This window comes from Stenella coeruleoalba, assembly GCF_951394435.1.
Source record: "Stenella coeruleoalba genome assembly, chromosome: 2".
In the NCBI taxonomy this organism is placed as follows: Eukaryota; Metazoa; Chordata; class Mammalia; order Artiodactyla; family Delphinidae; genus Stenella; species Stenella coeruleoalba.
This window is the reverse complement of record NC_137147.1, coordinates 112417116-112437357: the sequence shown is the minus strand read 5'-3', so window position 1 is coordinate 112437357 and position 20242 is coordinate 112417116. Positions and strand designations below refer to the sequence as shown.

General features: G+C 48.9%; 1 protein-coding gene across 8 annotated transcripts in view; it reads right to left on the bottom strand.

The window, feature by feature from the left end:
- Positions 1-20242, bottom strand: part of NTRK3 (neurotrophic receptor tyrosine kinase 3) — a gene marked incomplete at its 5' end in the record, with an annotated part of 581909 nt that overhangs the window by 278104 nt on the left and 283563 nt on the right. For all 8 annotated transcript variants that reach the window (XM_079911026.1, XM_079911027.1, XM_079911028.1 and 5 more), the window contains one exon: positions 19835-19906. In XM_079911026.1, the coding sequence (XP_079767152.1) occupies positions 19835-19906 (72 nt within the window). The remainder of the gene's footprint in view (positions 1-19834; positions 19907-20242) is intronic.

Below are 20242 nucleotides of genomic sequence, written 5' to 3'. Positions count from 1 at the left end.
AGAGTGGAACGACCTCCAAGAAGCTGTTTCTTCACCTTCCCCCAGGCTGCGTGAGGATGGAATCTCAACTGGGAAGGGAGGGCCTTCGCCTGTAGAGATGAGGCACTTTAAATTGAGACTTAGAGAAACGAGAGAGAGAGAGAGAGAGAGAGAGAGAGAGAGAGAGAGAGAGAGAGAGAGAGAGAGAGAGAGAGAGGAACAGAGGGAAAGAGCACATGGTGCCTGGGCCTGACAAAGGCTGGCACTCCCAGGGGTGACCACCCACACTAGCATTTGTGAACTGCGTTTCTGCTGATAGCTCTTTTCAAAAGGCGGAAGACGGAAGATGTAGTTCCCACTTTGATCACAATCATTGTTAGTTAAACGAAAGCATGCAGGTACATTTCACCGAAGGGTCTGAATTTCACAAATCTTGCACTGATCAGGGTGCCAAACTCAACTAATTCTTTCTTATCCCAGCACTACTACGGCTGACCTCAGCTTAATTTAAACCACGAGCTTTAAAGACAAGTGCAAACAATTAACTTGCTAATCATTTTTCCCTGCTATGGGAATTTTTCCAGAATCATTAACAATAATCATGTCAATAAACTGAAGAAAGTTGGGATACAGAAATAATTTTCTGAGAAATAGAAATAAAAGGTAACATTTATTGAGTGCTTGATAGGAACTAATACTAAAGATATTAGATATTAAAGATGTTAGTCCATTGAATCTTCCCCAAAACCTTTTATGGTCCACATTATTTTTTTATTTTTGCGTACGCAGGCCTCTCACTGTTGTGGGCTCTCCCGTTGCGGAGCACAGGCTCTGGACGCGCAGGCTCAGCGGCCATGGCTCACGGGCCCAGCCGCTCCGCGGCATGTGGAATCCTGCCGGACCGGGGCACGAACCCGTGTACCCCGCATCGGCAGGCGGACTCTCAACCACCGCGCCACCAGGGAAGCCCTGGTCCACATTATTGTTATGATTCGTTCTCATTTTACAGATTAAAAAAATCCATGGCTTAGAAGTTAGGTAGCTAGTTCAAGGTCACAAAGCTGGTAATGTTAAAATAGCACCTGAATCATTGTGTCTGATTCCAGCATCCATGCCTTTAACACACTACCATAGTGTACACCTGTGTGTGTTGTATGAGTTGTGCATATGCACACACTCATCAGCCGGAAGTTGTCTTGCTCTCCAGTTGGGACTTTGTTTTGCATATTCAGGTGAAAGCCTTCCAAGAATGAAGAAGGCACATCACCTCGAAGGACAAACCCACCAGCACCATAACTCAGCCTGCTCTGCTGTTTCTCCCACAGTTTGTCCCCTCTGACTATTCCTCTGAGAAAGCACATGACAAATGCACTTGCTCAGGGTCCCCATTCAACAGAAACAGAACAGTCTTGGCTAAAGGGACTGAGCACAGCAATCCTGGACACAGACCCTGGGGGCTCTGCCCTGGAGGAAAGAACCCCACTCCAGCTTCCCATTCCCTTCCCAACTTCATGATGCCCCAGTTGAGGGCAACCCACTCATAAATCACAGTCCCTGTTCCCTCTGTATGGGGCCTGGGAGGAGAAGAGGCTGGAGGAGCAGGCCTGTCTCACATCCCCTCCCGTTTACATCTGGATCCCACTGGGCAGGATGGCTGAGAGCAGGCCACCTGTCCACCACATGTACTAAGCTCTTCCTGAGTGCCACGTGGCTCTTAAGGTCACAGGTCAGCGGCTGTGATGATGCCAGAGAGAAGATCAGGGGGAAGCCAGGGACCGGGAGCTTCTCTCTGGAGAGCTGTTCACAGCCCATGTGCCCAAGAGGGCTCCCTGGGCTCTGGCCATGGTGCTGAATCCCCAGGGAGTGGCACATGGAGGTTGAGAACATGGTAAACAAAAAGAGTGGGAGTGAGATACCAGTTTCTCTGACAAGAAGAAACAATCTTCCTATGTCCTTTTTGGGAAAGCTGGGCTCCTGACCACCCTCAGATAGATGACCTGGCCTTTGCACCATGATACAACAAAAAGAACATGAGTTCAGAAGCAATTTATAGATATGAGTCCATATCTTTAGCTATGTGACCTTGCACGAGATACATAACCTCTCTGAGCCCTAGAGTTCTCATTTGTAAAACAGGAAGAATATTACTTATTTGAGCAGGATTACTGTTGGAAGAGTGCCTAGTAGAGAGTTTAGCACGATAAATATTTCTTCTCTTTTTCGCTTGGCTTTGTTCCCTGTTTGCTTGCAAATGCACACACACACACACACACACACAAACACACACACAACCTACGAGTTTTCGCCCTCTTCCTATATAATGTTGCATGTCTTCCTTCAAAGACAAATTTAAGACCCATGTCCTTCTTGAATCCTTCCCCAGCAACCCTGGGATACAAGAATCTCTCTGCCTGGTATGGTCAGCACTAAACAGCAGATGTTAGCATTTTGGCATCTCTGGCCTAAGAAAGCTAATTTTATCTTCCCAACTAGATTGAACATTTCAACTGTACCTGGACCAAGTCTTGTCTTAGTATCTCCATTCCTCCTCCCTCCCCCAAGTCACAGCACTGGCCACAGGGAGACATTTCCAGAGCACCTGTTACCTGCATTTAACAAGGCCCTTCATAGCATCATCCATACAATCATCTAATATAGATTTTTGTTGTTGTTTTTGTTTTTGCGGTACGCGGGCCTCTCACTGCTGTGGCCTCTCCCGTTGCGGAGCACAGGCTCCGGACGTGCAGGCTCAGCGGCCATGGCTCACGGGCCCAGCCGCTCCGCGGCATGTGGGATCTTCCCGGACCGGGGCATGAACCCGTGTCCCCTGCATCGGCAGGCGGACTCTCAACCACTGCGCCACCAAGGAAGCCCTAATATAGATTTTTAACCTATATGTTAACCTATATGTTTAACCTATATGTTTTCAAACTACTTTGGAGTTAGTTTCTGGCAATGATCCAACTACTATCACATTGCCAGTAAAACCAGTGTTGGTACGTATTTCCCATGTCACAGGAAAGGAAACTAAAAGAAAGAGCAGGCGGTGATGAATCTATGGTAAGTCTCAGAGCAGCATCAAGACCCCGAGGTCCAGAAACCAGGTGAGTCCCCACCCGGGGGTCAGCGTTGACTTAGGAAACAGCCCAGTGTAGCAGAAAAGACAGAGAGCTTGGAGTCAGACCCAGGTCCTGATACACACTTCACTGCTTCTAGCTATGTGGCCTTGGGTAATCCACTCTCTGTTTCTTCAGCAATAAAATGAGGATGCCAGTAATTGCTATTTCACCTTAACACTGCATGTTAAATGAGATGGTATTTTTGAGAAGTGGTTTATAAAGCACTGTAGCCGTGTTGGTTATGAGAGCATATTATTCAAGGAATTGGGCAGTAGTCATAAGAGGAAACATGTCGTTGGGCCTCTCATAACAGTAAACCGTGCACAACAGTGACAGCCCTTCTCTATGTCCACCTTCAGGGTCCCACAAAGACATATCCAACGCATTTCACAGATACTTGGGGAGACCTATTAGGTGCCTAGCATGTTCTAGGTACATCAATGAAAGTGTGGGTCCAGGACAACAGACATAAACTCCATAAAATTCTGGTATGATCTAGAGCTATAGCAAAGAAAAGACCTAATATCTGGAAAGAACTTGCTACATGTCAGGACTTCAAATGCATTACCTCATCCAAGTCCCAAGACCAGCCTATGATGGATGGAGATGGTTTTATCACCAGAGAAAGAATCAGCTCAAAGAGATTAATGAACTTGACCAAAGTCTTGCAGCTGGTCAGCAGTCAAGCTGGAAATGGAGCCCAGCTATGAATGACCCCAATCCTCGTGTCCTCAACACAACATTACCCTCTTCTCAAGGCTTAACAGAAATGGGGATGGGGGGGGTGGTCAAGAAAATCTTAGTACAGCCCCATGCCTTTGAAATCACTTAAGAAATGCTGCTGGGCTTCCCTGGTGGCACAGTGGTTAAGAATCCACCTGCCAATGCAGGGACACAGGTTTTAGCCCTGGTCCGAGAAGATTCCACATGCCACGGAACAACTAAGCCCATGCACCACAACTACTAAGCCTGCGCTATAGAGCCCGCGAGCCACAACTACTGAGCCTGCATGCCACAACTACTGAAGCCCGTGCACCTAGAGCCCGAGCTCTGCAACAAGAGAAGCCACTTCAATGAGAAGCCCGCGCACCGCAGTGAAGAGTAGCCCCTGCTCGCCACAACTAGAAAAAAGCCCATGCACAGCAATGAAGACCCAACGCAGAAAGAAAGAAAGGAAGGAAGGGGGGGGGGGAGGAGAGAGAGAGAGAGAGAAAGAAAGAAAAGAAAAAGAAAAGAAAAGAAAGAAAGAAAGAAAGAAAAGAAAGAAAAGAAATGCTGTTGATGATCTTTAAAAAGATCAGTGTTGATGATCTTTAAAAAGACTGGGCTCGCAAGTATGTCCAATCATAGCCGGGGAGAGAGGCTTTCCAGAGATTGCTGAGGTCCCAGCAGAGACCTGCGCCAATGAGAGAGACAGAGGGGAAAAAGGAGTAAGGAAGGATGGGAGGAGAAGGAAGGAGTAGAAAGAGAGAAGGCTGCTGGGGAATGCAATTATTAATATTCTAATTGGAGTTCTGAATGCTTAAGCTTTATTTAAGAACATGTCTGGCTGTGTAATTACAAGGTCTTAAGTTGTTTTCTTTTCCTCACAATAAATAAGGAGCATACGGCTGCTCTTTGCAAACGCTGCCCTTGCTGGCATCGGCAGAGGCTCCTGATCGCAGACGGACAGCTGGCACTCAGAAGGGCAGCCCCACTGCCACCTGGAAGGGATAAGCTGCCTGCCCCCTGGGCCACAGCCGGGCTCTCCAGGTATGGAAAAGGACGAGGAACTAAGGTGCCCTTTCATTCTTGGAGGAAAACACTGGGGTGCCTGGGTGGATGAGTGAGGTCAGCCCCTTATTTCCCCTGTGGAGCAGGCATTTCCGGGGGCAACTGGCTCTGAGCGGCACGGACACGGTATGGAACCAAACTCAACCAGCATCGGGGAGGTTGTCCAGCCTCTCAAAGGCAGAAGCCTACTTTCTATTGCCCTGAAGGCCTTTGGGCTTCGGATCTACCCAATGAGAAAAAGGAAACAAATGACCATGCAGCTCTTCCATTGAGTCACCCGTTCATTCATCCACTGATGTGTCTGCCACATGCCAGCGTTTGCCAAGTTCTGGGTACTGGGTGGCAGAGGAGAGAGGCAGGATGCCTATCTTCAGGGAGCTTTCAGCCCAGCAGGGACAACAAACATCACATAATTGAAAGATAATTATTAAATTCAAACGTATATTTTATGAGACAGGTGCCATGGAAGAAAAAGAACAGGGACCTAAGAAGAGTGATGGGAACAGCATCTATGGCGGCGGTTGGTGGTGGGGGGCGGGTCACGGAAAGCTTTCGACCAATCCTTGGGCTGAAACTGGAAGAAGCGGTAGGCAGTAACTAAAGAGCCTGGGGGTGGGATGAAAGCCTTCCACCCCGAGGGATCAGCACAGGCAAAGGCCATGAAGGGTGGCAGCATGGCACGATGGAGGCTTGGAGGGAAGCACAGTGCAGCGGGGGCCGGGAGCAGAAGAGGTGGCGTGGGAGATGTTGGTGGAGAGCACTTGGGACAGGTCCCGAGGCTGGTCCCAGGCCTGTACTGCGCTGTCCCACCCCGGTCTCTGTCCAGGCTGCATGCTCACCTGGTAGACTGAGGGAATCTGGCTCTTAGCCCAGGAGCATCAGAGGCACATTCATGAGGATCAGATTGAAATATTTAAACCAATCTGGGATGGGGTTAAGCATGACAGCTCTGGGGAGACCTCTTAGGACACTGGCGTATAAAAGAGACTGGGGCCCCGGGCAGGGAAGCCCGAAGCCCTCCCTCTGGAAGAAGGTGAGGAGGCATCAGACACCTACTGCCTGGCAGCAAATGGGACACATGGGGCGGGGCAGGGGGGGGGTCTGTCCTGCAGCCCTGGCTTCCCATCCTCTTCTGGCTCTCCCTGACGTGAACCACTCCCCAGAGTTCTGCTGCCCTAGCGACAGAGGTCCTAGATCAGAGGACCACTCTGGGAGACAGGAGAGCTGGAAGCAAGACTCTAACCTTTTAGTACCGCCTACTTAAGGCCCAGAAGGCAAGATGATGGCGGCAGTCATGCTTTGAGCGTGATTTCAGGTTCAGTGGCGGCCTGTGGTCCCTCAAGCACATCATACTTCCTCTTTCACTGCCAAGCCTCTGGACGTACAGAACGAAGCTCCCTCTACCTGCAATAGTCTTCGTCCAATACCCCACCACCCAGCCCCCCACCAAGCTCTTTCAGCTGCTGACTCCCACCCACCCTCAGGTTTCAGGTGGTCTGTCATCACCCCAGGGGGCCTTCCCTGCTACAATTGCCCCCCGCCTTTGCCAAATGCTCCTCAGGAGCCCTCAGTCCCCATCACACTGAAGAGTAACTGCCTCTACCCTTTGCCTCTCTCTCTCGCCCCCGGAAGCCAAAGACCTAAGTGTAATTTACTTTGGCAGCTTTGCCTGGGACACAGTAGGACCTCAACAGACGTATCTGGTGGGAATTAATGAATGCATATCTTGGGAAAATGCTACATAACCCTGTGGGAGTGGACTTCACAGGACTCTAAGACACAAAACATCAGTGGTTAAATGCCAGGCTCAGGGTTGCTTGTTTTGGGATGAGGCTGACGTCATCTGCATCAGCAACACTCTTTACAAAATCCTTATAACGTGATCACCAAACCGAGTCAGAGTTCCTTTTTTGCCTCCATTTTTAGCTAAACCCAAGAGGATAAAGTGTTTTGGTCATGTTTTCCCAGATTTTGGTATTTGGGTGAGGTCCCCTCACCACATCCCACGGCAGCATCCGCTCGTGGTCCCAAGCTCCCAGGAGGTTGGCAAGGAGACGACAACCCAGTATTGTCTGTCCAAACCCAGGAAATCAATTACAGACACAACGTCCCCTTGAACACGATGCTCAGGTTCCACTCTCGTCAAAGTCCTTTCCCAACACTATGCACTCAACCCTCACCATAACCCTCTGGGGGGACATGCAGACAGCAGGATTAGACCCATTTTATAGACAAAGACACAGGTGTAGAAGAGGAGGTCTCCTGTTTGCTATCTAAAGAGAACAGCTCTGCGCTAGCTCTGCTTCCTTGTAGCAATATGTTGACCATGACCAGGGCATGAGAAGCAGCGGAAGGGCCAGACCACCACACCCTCGAAGCCTTGGGCTCTGGGTTCAGATTCCCATCAGGCCCATCGGAGGGTCCCTGAGGACTCCTGGGGCCTCATCACTCTGTAAAGTCAGATGAACTGAAAGGACCTCCCTAAAGCCCAACCCTGGGTAACTCCAGCTGTTAGCAAAAGCCCCAGCTTAGGCAAAACAGATGCAGCCACATCCAACCAGTCCATCATCTTGCAGAGAGAAGCAGGTGGCCCTAAAGGGTGCCTTACACCACATGCATGGGCAGAGCTCGAGAGAATTCCGCTCCTCTGGCTGAAAAAACTAGCCCTGGCTAAATGCAAATAGGATAGGAGTTATTCTGGGCAGAGGCTTCAAAATCACAGATCAAGCCAGAGTCTTAACCACATTAAAGAGATGCAGGTGTAAACTCTGCAGTGGAGACATGAACAGACCCATGGAAACATCTATCAGGGAAAAGGATGGGACACAGGGCTGAAGAAGCAGCAATGGAGACTTTAGGATCCCGAGAGTTACACGCTCTAAATCCGGCCCTTACATCGCCCCACGTGCCTGACCCCACGTCACTACCACCCCTTTCTCTGTTTCAATTCCTTTGTTGAGAATGGCAATGTAACACTAATAAAGCCCCCTCCCTGGCAATGACATTATTCTAATACATCCTATGAGCTGGCAAGGGTGCATGGCCTTGACACTGCCCCAGAGGACAGGGGCTGGGGTGGCATCCACTGGCTCCAACCAGCATATCAACACAACTTTCTAACTCCCTTACCCTTGAGTTTCTGGTTTCCCCACATACTGGGTTAGAATTCCAGAGGAGCCTCAGATCCACCTGTTTAGAGCTTGGGCTTCCAAATGCCTTAAACAAGGACTGAACTTCTGAGCTTCTGTAATAGCTTCCAGGATAAGGATGGACTGTTTACTGAGCACCTACCATGGGCAGCCACTAGGGGAGGTGCTGTATGTTCGTTCACTCTTTCAATCCTCACAGAGAGGCCTGTAGGGTTAGGGTAGGAATTCGTTCCCAATATCCTGGGAAGGATACTGAAACGTAATTCCTTGGCCGAGAACACAAAGTAAAAGAGTTGGCAAAGCTGGAGATTCAATGTCACCTCCAAAGTACATGCTGTTTTCACTCGTTCATTCACTCCCTCATTCATTCATTCGTTCATTCATTCTTCAAACCTGCAATTAATATGAAAGAAGCATGATGTCATAAGACCTAGAGTTTGCACAGCATGAGGGAGAGACATACCTCTCCAAAGTGTATTTCAGGTCTAACCTGGACTCCTCAGGTGGGTTTCAAGGTCAATGTGGGGAGCAGCCCCTATTGGGAGCCAGGGGACTGCCATAGCTTAGGTCAGGGGTAGCACATGGCTTACCCCTGCTCTGGGAGACCCAATGCCCTTCCAACCCAGAATAGTCATGATGGTTGCATCACCTAGACGGCCACCCAGAAAAGGCAGAGGCTCCTCAAAACCAAGGCAAGCCCCGAGAGACGAAAGGGTTAACCCAGGAATAAAAGAGACTTTCGCAAAGCCATCGAGAAGAAACCGGGAAGAAATACGAGACTGCCAGCCTGCTAAAGCATGAAGAGGGACAAAAATTAATGATGACTCCAAAATAGCCACGAGACTAATCTCATTTTCTAAATCTGTCCTTAACAAGAAAAACGGAGAAGAGAGATGTGGACAAATGGGAAGTAATGAAGCCTTAGGGGAGGGGGGAGGAAAAGAAAAGAAAATCTAGGATCATCAAGGCTGGAAAATACGGGCACATGGTCTAATCCCCAAGGCTAGGAGACACGCAGCCCAGAGGCCAGAGTGTTTACTCAGCATGAGACTGAGTCTTGAAAGGCAAAGATGATGAAGTTACAGAAAACTCTTAAAGTTCAGTCTGGAGGCTCCTAGAGAATGGAAGTACCTGAAATCAGAAAGAACACAACCTTTACATTGAACGTAGGGCTTTGACTACAAAAAAATGCAAAATAAATATCACAGACAATGGCCGGCAAGGGAGGTGTGTGGCCATACAGTCTGGGTCACATTGGGTCTGTCCCGGATGGAGCAGAATGTTGTCCGCAAAACAAAGTGAACAGAAATTATCAAGGAAGACGTGAGTAATCCCAGGACCACGGGGAGTCTGGAGGAGAGACACAAATGGAACAGAAAAAAGAAACTCTATTTAGGAAGCTTGCCACCTGCCTCACGAGGGCCCAAGGAGCAAATCCTTCCCAGAGTCCCAGAGGGGCAATCACCCAGGAGACCCAGGGTGTGAGTGGGCTGGAAATCGACATTATTTTGGAGGCAGCAAATAAATGAGTAGAGACTAAGAAATTCCAAGTTGAAAATCTGGAGCTTGGTGAATTCTAGGGTACGAAACACATTTTGGGTTCAATAGGACCAAAAAAGGATCCATTTAAAAGACAGCAAAGGCCCTGTCTGAAGTCATCAGATGTCACAGGAGCTGGGACATGGGAAGAATGCAGGGATCCAGGCAGAAATAACACCACTCGACTGCACTGGGAGGTGTCAGGTGTTGAAGCTGCAAAAGTGGGCGCAAAATCATGAGATGGCCGAGCTCGGGCCTCAGAGTTCACATAATCTGGTCCACATCCCCTCCTTTCCCACTCCCATAGCCAGACTTTGTAATGGGGTCTGCCACCTACAGATATGGTCCTATCTGGGACTGGGGCCAAACACAGCCAGGGCTGGTGACATGGAAAGCAGCCCCACGCTGCCCTGGAAATGGGCAGATTGAATGTCTGGTGTTCCTGCAGGCACATATCATAAGTGTGGATTTATCCCCACCTGCGCTGTTCTCTTTGTTGAGCACTCATACTCTGTGACTACTTGATAATGGCCCTCTTTAGTGCCAGCCAGTAGGCTAAAGGGCATTGCCAGCTCCCCTAGACCTTGCTGGCAACCACGTGTAAAGGACTTGGTTTCAGGGACTTCCTTAGTAGTCTCCCACAGTCCTGCCAAAATATTCCCCCATTCTGAGAAGTGCTGCTCTGAAGCTTATTGCCTGACCTTCCTCTCCAGCTGGGTTCCAGAGAACTGACACCAGCCCTGGTCGGACCTGAGTTGGCCACGGTGAACAGATGGTAGAGTGGAGTTATGAAGACAACAGGTTCTGGAGCTCTAGAGGCAGCCCACCTAGGGCTGGCTTCTGTCTCTGCCACTGAGTAGCTGTGTAAATGTAGGCAAGTCACCTAACCTCTCTGTGCCTTTAATTCCCCATCTGTAAAATGGAGACAATGATGGTGGCCACTTGCTGCTATGAACATAAAATGACATATAATGTGCATATAGGCTAATGCCTGATATATAATCAGTGTTTTCTAGATGTCCTTGGAACTCACTGCATTGGAATGCCTACCAGAGAAGTAGTGCGGAGGCGAGGGCCAGAATAAGCTGAAAATAGCTTTCCTCTGGCCTCGTCTTTGATGGCCCCAGATGCCACTTTTCTTCCAGGAAGAACTTCCCAAAATTCGATGAGGCCAAGTCTGGGCCATTTGGTAACACTACCTCATTTTACAGATGTGGAAACAGATTAAATGGGCTACACAGCTTATCCAGGGTCACAGATAACCCAGAGAAAGAGCAAAGCCATGTGTAAGGTGTGATCATCTAGCACTGTCATAGCCAAATAGTACCTCTCACAACTGACAGGCAATCAGGGCCCAAGCCCCTCCCCACACGCGTGTGGACCCAAAGTTCAGCACCTTCTCCCTTCCTGACTCAAGCTTCCCACATCATTAGATTGCAAAAATCCCACCGCCTTGACACATGGCTCAATTTCCAAGTCCTGTTCCCTTGGAATTCTTTCAGCATTTACCTGCTGGCCAGACTAGATGGCCTGGAACCCTGAACATGTGTCTACACAGCTCTGGGAGAAATTCCAAAACAGGAAAAGGGCTGTACTCATCCCATGGTGAGCAGCAGCCCCTGTGCCATGAGCAGGCCATCCACCCATCCAAACCCACACCTCCTACAATGCCGACCCCACGGCCACCTCCTCCATGAAGCCTTCTAAGCTGCTCCACCGCTGATCCACTGTCACACTTACAGGTTAAACCAGTGGCCCCTCCACTGCCTTGTATTGGAAGGCTGGAGAAGGTACAGTGCTTCAAAGTTGTGAGCGATCACAGCTTTGTCACAAATAACCCACAAGCTCTAATAAAGAACTGCCACTTGCTTACGATTTTCCTTTCTATACATGTAAATTAGAGGACGTTCAAAGCCATCCTGCAGTAGCATCCCTCTCACTTGTGTTCTGAGACCCTCTCGAGTAGGACTGAAAGCAATAGGATGGCAGCAAAGGCACCAAGAGTGAGTACAGCATGCACTCCTTGGTAGCCTACCCACCCCATGCACTGATGACAGCCACCATCGTTCCTGGTTTATCCTTTTCTCCTTTTTTTACCACAGCAAAAGTTTCTTTCTTTCTCCTACTCCGTGTCCGCAGAAGGTCAGCTGTGGCTTTGCTCCCATAATCTCCCCAGCGAGACTCAGGCTAATAGAACAGCCTCTGTCTGGAACATTAACATCCTCTATCCCATGGCAGAGGGCAAAAAGACACGATGGACCAGGGGCCCTGGTCCACACACAGGCCCTGAAAGCTTCTGCTAAGGAAGGATGTGAGATACACACACACATACACACATGTACACACTCATCAGTTTTATTGATATATAATTCACATATGATACAAGTCACCTGATTAAATGTGCGATTCACTGGTTTTTAGTATATTCACAGAGTTGTGCAACCCTCACTATAATCCATTTTAGAATGTTTTCTCATTGTCCCCCAAAGAAACCCCACACCAGTATATTCCTGACTTATCTTTACCATACTGGAGACTATAAACTATGAAGGCATTCTTTTATGCCCATGAGAATATGGCATAATATAAATCTCATTTGTCACATCTGGTATAATAACTTTTAAATGGCTAATACCTGCTAGGTATAATACCTCACATCCCAGAAACCACACACCTCTCTCTAGGACATCCTTGGAAAGGGTTCTTAACCCAGGGTCCAAGGGGAGTCTGTAAATCCCTGAAAATGCGTGAGAAATGATGTATGCATGTGTGTATGAGGATTCTTATGGGAAGAAACTCCATAGAATGATCATGGCAGAGCAGAGTCACTCACACACTCAACAAATAGCCAAGGACCACTGACCATGTGACAGGCGTTATTCTAGGTGCTGGAGCCACAGCAGTGGCCCCAAGTCCCTGCTCCAAGGAAGTTCATTCTAGTGGGGGAGACAGAGTATAAACAAGTAACTGAATGATGACATACCTTCAGATCATCAAAAGTAATAAGGGCCAAGGAGTATCCCTTCTAACATCCTTTATAATAAACTGATAATGATTAAAAAAAAAAAGTAATAAGGGCCAAGGAAATGATGTAGCAAAGAGTGAAGTGAAGAAAGGCCACTCAGATTGGGAGGCCACAGAGGCCTTGCTGAGAGAGACGTTGGAGGGAATGATGAGAAGGACCCAGCCCTGCAGAGATCTGGGGCAGGATATTCATATGGGTTGGATGGATCAGCAAGCACCAAGCCTCCAAGGGGAACATGAGCTTGGTGTGTTCAAGGGATTGAAAGAAACGTTCATAGGCTGCAGCAGAGGGCCAGGGAGAAGAGAGCAAGGAAGGTGAAGAGGGAGATGGAAACCAAATCAACTCGAATCCCGTGGCCACAGTAAGAGGTTTAGCTTTTATTATAAGTAAAGCGAGAAGTAATTGGAGGGCTTTAAGCAGCAGAGTGACAAGATCCGATTTATGTGTTTAAAATATCACTCTGGCAACTGTGTTGGGAATGAAATGTAGGCGACAAAGCGGAGGCAATAAAACCCGTTAGGAGGCCATCATCATAGAGCCACGTGGCTTGGATCAAGACAGTCTATGTGGAGGGAGAGGGAAGTGGATGGTTATAAAGTATCCTATGGACTTGATGAATTGAATGGTGGAAGAGTGAAGGAGGGCAGGGAAAGGGAAGAGAAGAGTCAAAAATGACTCCTAAGGTTTTGGCCTCAGCAATTTGGTGGATGGTACCACTTAGAGAAACACGAAACACTGAGGGTTTGGAGTGAGGATGTGGAATGAAACCACGAATTCTGTTTTGGCCAAGGCAAGTCTGCCTTGTGTCTTAGCCACCCAAGTAGAGATGCCAGGGAGGCAGTTTGATTTATGAGTCCAAAGGGCCAGGATGGGAACAGGGCTAGGAATATAAATGTACAGGTTTAGCGCTAAAGTCCCTTCCACCTTTAACTATCTATGATTCTGTGAAATCAGAGACCAATGAGCAGGGGCGAAGTCATTAATAACAGCAAAACTACTGAGTCTTTCGTAAAGCACTGCCTTAAGCACTTTTCGAGCATCGTCTCATTTAAAGCTCAGAACAATCCCGTGAAGTGGGAACTATTATATTCCCTTCAAAGCTCACGGAAGCTCTAGGACATGGACTTGTAAATCTAGGATTTGAACGCTGGCCTTTCCATCTCCAAAGCCCACACTCCTAACTGTTAGCTACACAGCGTTCAACGGCTAAGTGCTGCATCTAAGAGAGAGGAGGAAGGGCACGTGCGAAGAAAAGGTCATGGGACAAGTGTGCCAGTTACAACCCCTTTGGGACTTGGAGAAAAATCAGTGCAGAGGTAAGGGGCAAGAGGAGGCAAAAGTCTACTGATACAATATCTACCATTGTCTTGGAACCCAGGATGGGGTGGTTATTTCAAGGAGAGAGAACACCAAGTAATTTACAATGCGTAATAAATCAATCTCACCACATGTTCACCCCAGTGGTCTCAGGAGAAATGTGTTGCTGACTCAGCCGTGTCCTGAAAGGGCAGGGACTCTGGCCACTTCCTCTTTTCCTACCTGCCCAGTGTCGTTGCCTTTCTCTCCTTGTGAACATGACACTGTTGACACAATCGTGCCCAAATCTGGACATTCTCCCCTCCCCACCCCATTCCCCGCCCACACAGGTCAGCTCTGGGCTGGCTCTCTCAGCTGAAGACCTCGTGTATGTTTGCTTACAACAAAGAGGGATAACAGTGTGACTCAGGGAGAGAAATCAAGCAACTGAACACAAGAAAGATCCCAGCACAACAACTCTAAGGGATTAAATAAATTCTTTTGGCTTGCTGGAATCTTACATTACATATTCTTGGAAGTAAGTGGGCCACAGGCTAACGTTAAGAAATTTCTTACAGCAAAGATATTCAGGTCGTAACGTAGCTGTTGTTATAGGATTTGACCTGAATAGGAAAAGAAATGAAACAGAGCTTTCTCAACAGAGCTCTTTGAGGATGGATGGTGCTAAATCTCCCAGGGGAAATAGCGGCTCTCTAATAAAACTTTAAAGACCCTCCTCCACCTGCCCCCCATAAGGAATTCTTGCTGTGAAAACTAGACAGAGAAACAAAACATGCCTAGGAAGTAGAAAAGTCCAGGGACTTCAGAGTCAAAAGGATCAGAGTCCAAATCCTGGCTGTTCCACTAACTACTATGTGACCTTGGGGGAACTCAGTTATGACTTCTGAGCCTCAGTGTTCTCATCTATGAAATGGGGATAGGGGAACCCTAACTTATAGTTACCCTGAGGGGGTGAGATCATATTTGCCAAAGCACCAGGTCCAGGCCTTGGCACGTAGTAAAGTTCTCAATCAGTATTAGCTGTTCCCTCTTCTCCTCAGATACCTGCATTTTTTATGCAATTCTGTAAAAATGTTAAGAAAAACTTTTAATTGCTTCAGTGAAAAACATTGTCCCTTCTGGCCCATGAGCTACAGTAGAAAGATTTCTGGAAAGAGAATCAGAGGACTTTGGTGCAGTTGTATTTCTGGTACTTAGAAATCAGACCCTCTCTGGACCGGTCTTCTGGGCTATAAAAGAAGGCTGCCTACCGCACTCTCCAACCCAGGATGGTAAGAGGATTAAAGGAGATAACATAGGAGAAAGTACTTTGAAACCATGAAGCGCTCTACAGATGAAAGGAAGTACCATCACTTGAGTGCAGTTCATAGGTAGACATCGCCATGACTACTTATGGGGACCCCAGACTGTGGCAATCTGGTCTCTATGTGAGACACACCAGAGAAAACAAACCCCAGGAAGGAAGAGATGAGCCAGCTGCCTGGCGGCGGGGGGGGGGGGGGGGGGGGGGGGGGGGGGGGGGGGGCGGGGGCGGGTAGAAGATTCAGCAACCGATCCAAGTTCACTAGTGTTAGTGGGTGTGGTCTCAAGATGGAAATAAAGCGTAAGCTCATCAACTGCCACTGGGTGGATCCTTTCTGAAACTACCAGGGCTAAGAGGGGTCTACATACAGTCTAGAGCAAGGGGGACTAAACGGAGACCACAGAGAATCTATCAGAGTTTATTCATCAGTATTCAAGGAAGAAAGTCATCAGAGAGATTGTAGATAGGAGTATTCTAGTCACCAGAGAGATGCAGGACAGAAATCCAGCTTTTCCAGAATAAAGTAATGGTCAGAATCCCTGTCAAGGTCACCTAATCTCTCTTCTTTGATTCCACGATCACCACCGCCAGTAATAACAATAGTTACGTCACTGTTAGCAGCTTCCATTTCTAAACTGATTATTTACAGGCACTGGGCTAAGTGCTGTATGTGCCTCGTATCATTTAATCTTTATCACATCCCATCACCAGAACAGGCACCATTTTTACATCCATTAGCAAATAGCCATTCCAATTACCTACTTGGAAAATTCCTATCCTTAAGAATCCTTGGGACTTCCCTGGTGGCGCAGTGGTTAAGAATCCGCCTGCCAATGCAGGGGACAGGGTTCGAGCCCTGGTCCAGGAAGATCCCACATGCCGCAGAGCAACTAAGCCCGTGTGTCACAACTACTGAGCCTGCACTCTAGAGCCCGCGAGCCACAACTACTGAGCCCATGAGTACAACTACTGAAGCCTGCGTGCCTAGAGCCCATGCTCAGCCACCGCAATGAGAAGCCCACGTACCACAATGAAGAGTAGCCCCCACTTGCCGCAACTAGAGAAAGCCCTCATGCAGTAATAAAGACCCAACACGGCCAAAAGTTAATTAATTAATTATAAAAAAAAGAATCCTTAAAAAAAAAGAATCCGAAATCCTTAAGATCAGGGAAAGGATATAGGGTCAAGAATATTCCAGTCTCTCAAAAAGTATTTCCCTTGGGCTTCCCTGGTGGCGCAGTGGTTGAGAGTCCGCCTGCCGATGCAGGGGATGCGGGTTCGTGCCCCGGTCCGGGAGGATCCCATGTGCCGTGGAGCGGCTGGGCCCGTGAGCCATGGCTGCTAAGCCTGCGCGTCCGGAGCCTGTGCTCTGCAATGGGAGAGGCCACAACAGTGAGAGGCCCATGTACCGCAAAAAAAAAAAAAAAGTATTTCCCTTGATGTGTAGGAATCAGTATTTCATTTTTCACACTCCAGAAAAGACAGAGAAAACAGAAGCGGTCAAAAATAGATGGTCAGTCACTCGTAAACCTTGAAGAGTCCTAATCTCCAGCCTTCTTTGTGGCCGACCACCTGGCCTTCACATCGTTGGCTCCTTTTCTGGCACAGGAAAGAATTACACTGACTGATGCAACAGCAGCTTAGAGGTGGGAGACAGTTGAACCAATCAGAACAATTTGGATAACTTGACATTGGTACAGAAGGCAATGATCTCACTTCTGGCTTCTTATTGGGTACAGAGGGGAGAAGAAAAGACTTCTCAGCCATCACCCTAAGAAAAAAGAAGAAGAAGGGGGAAAACAAAAGCCGCCAAGCCAGGGCTCGGCAATTAGTGCTGGAGTAAGTGATCATCTTGTGATTGCTCAGCTGGGGCCTGAAGACTTGTAAATGCATGTAGAGGACAGAAATAGAAGATGCTGTGAGAGAGCAGAGAAACCTGGCCCATCTGCCAGGAGAAAATGTCCCGAAGCTGCCGGGAAATTCACTCAGTCAGGATTTGGGGTTTGTCTTCGTAAGGAGTAAAAGTTAATAAACCAACCCATCGATGAAGCCACTGCATATGCCTCGACCTCTTAACTCACTTCTCTGCGATCCTCAGGCTCCTCCAGCAGCCCCACTGTGCCTATCAGAGCCCCTGGACCAGGTACTGACCCTCTCACCTTGATCTGAGCATCCAACTAGCCCCCAATATGCAGACAGGCCCAAACTGGGGCTGGACTGATGGTGACCCATCTTTCTCACTCTTGATCCCTTTGTGGCCGATACCAAGTACTTTGTCAAGAGCCGGCCAATGTATCCAGGAGAAAACAGTGCCCAAGGTGATGGGCAGGCTCACTGGTGTCATCAGAACCTATTCCACCCAGACCCTTCCTGCCCCCAAAGTCTTGGGAATCTTGCAAAGCCCCACCAGCCCGTCACTGCCACCAGCCAGCAGACCCAGATCATCTCAGAAGAGATGGTGGGTCGCAGCCCTCTTCTGGGATCTCAAGGGTATTCAAAGACAGGTTCTAGTACAACCCAACTTCAGAGACACCTTTAACCCAAGATGCATCTCCCCTCACCTCTGTAGCCCATGGAAACATGATGGGTCCGGAAGCCCTCTCAGTTGCCCTACGAGCTTCGGGTGACACAGTGCCCTAGCAGGCTCTGAGCACCAAGCCACTGTCGTCAAAAGGGACAGAGCCTCTCCTATGCTGGCAGCTTCTGTCCAAAGTATGACCCTAGACCGCAAACTGGCACTCCATGTGTCATATTCTGCCCACAGAGTAGTTCTGCCTGGCCCATGAGTTGAGAGATTTTATTTTTAGTTACCAGTATTTAAAACTTGAAAGGTTTCACTGGACCTCCAGCTCTTCTTGAAAAAAAAAAAAGCAGTAAATCTGGCAACCCGAGGCCCCGCCTCCTCATGGCAGCAGTCAGCTGGAATTGCTTACAGGCTGCCTCTCGGGGGGAACACATGGTCCCCAGCCTCCACTCTCCCCACCTGGTCCGCCGTGGGCATTTGGCTTTGTGACCCTTGTATGAGTTAGTGTGAAAAGGAGACTTCTCAGAGGTCAAAAGCTTCTTCTCCTGGGATAGTTTACATTGAAACTCAAATCCCCAATAAAATAAACACCTGGAACATCCGGTCCAAGGCCCTCCTCTGGTCCCAGCTATGCCCCCAGCTGCGAAGAACACACATCAGAAGACTCCCACCACAGAGGCTCAATTAGGGCAAGGCGGCAATGGCTAAATGAGACAGCTGCAGGGGAGGCCTCAGTTCCCCACAGGTACTACATCAGTGGCCATACAGTGTGCTATGTCCAGAGAAAGGAAAGAAAGTTCAGCACAAAGCAGGGGTGGCCATAACTGATTAAAAAAATATTTACCAAGCACTCACTACGTGCTTGGGAAAACACACAGAGGCCCGGAGGTGAGGCCAGGGCCCCCCAGAAGAGAAACAATTCACCCACTGCAATTCTCCACGACTTTTCTTTTTCTCTACCTCCCCTCCACTTCCCTTGGGTGCTGTGTCTCTTCCTGTGAGACTCCTATGCAGCCGGGATGCCCTTCAAGTGCAAAGTGCCTGGGCCAGTACAACTCTCAAGTGGCCAAAGGAAAGATTCATCTGCACACCATTCCTCCATTTTCTCCCCAAATACAGTAGACTCCATCCCCCTGGTTCCTATGGAATCTCTGCTCTTGGAGAACATGCCCAGCAGATGTCCAAAATGGTCACCATCTGAAAAGAAGGCTTGACCGAACAGTAAGGACCCCCAACAGGTGCAGCATGTTGGTACTTCCCCTAATCGCTGGCCCTAGGCTTCTTTTCAAGCCCACCTCTTCCCAGGAAATGGTGGTCCTCCCGTCTAATCCCAGAGTCTTCAGCCCAGAATTAGGCTTGGAGAGGAAACACCAAGCTCGTGTGATTCCACCCCTACAGGTCTAGACAGAGCCGAATGCCAGGAGGCCCCTCCACCATCAGACATGGCAGTGGTGGGAGGGGAGAGGGGAGAGGAGGGGGGCACACCCCCCCAGGGGATCAGGTGACATGGGGATCCCACCAGGGTCATGTCACCTCCAGCTTGTCCCAAAGCTGTGTGACCTTATATACAGGTGTCTCTGCTTTTCAGAGCTCTTCTCCACTGAACCCAGAATCTATTTCGACATGACACGTGGCCTGGCCCTGCTTTCCCCCTTCCGAACCCCAGGCCACCACCCCAGTGCACACACACACACACATACACACACACACACACTTACGGACCTACACATGGTCTCAGAAGTATAGTACTCACATCACACACTACACTTATATGGGGAATTTCCTCTCATTTACATTCCAATACGATTGCAAATTTCATCACAGGAAGTGAACACACTTGGGAGTGAAGAGACACTCCCTCCCGCTAATCCTTGGTCCTAGGCTCTTCCATCCAACAGGAAACTTACAGATCATCAAATCCAAACCCGTTGTGTTAAAAGGCAAAATCTCAGGTCCAGAGAAGTGAAGGGACTTGCCCCAGGACACAGTGGCAAAGCCGGGTCCAGATCTCAGGCCTTGGGCTTCACAGCCCAGGACTCTCTCCCGCCCTATGACCTCACCCACCCACTCTCTAAGGCCCGGGTCCCAGCTCTCAGCTCTACTTACATATAGCGCAAGTGGGGATTTTTGGCAAAGGCTCTGGGCTGGATGCTCCGAAGTCCTGAGTTCTTGATGGTCCTGGAGAGAGAGAAAAAGATGTTCAGCAGAGCTTATGGAGCAGAGAAACATCTCTGCTCTGGGCCAAGGCTGACAGCCAGTGAGGCCAAGACTGGACGGCAGCCGCCCGGTGAACTGAACGCATCTCTTCATCAGCAGCCGTCACTGGGTGATCCAACTGAGGGGGTCCAGTGGGAGGCATCTGGGCTCACACCCCACTGGGACCTGGGTCAGGGTGAGGGATGTGCCCGTCCTGGCAAGTGGGTAAGAATCTGGTCCACGACTACTGCGCTGCCACCCACTTTGTGCCTCTTCCCTTCCACCCCAAATCTCCCACAGCCACTTGCACTGAATCCA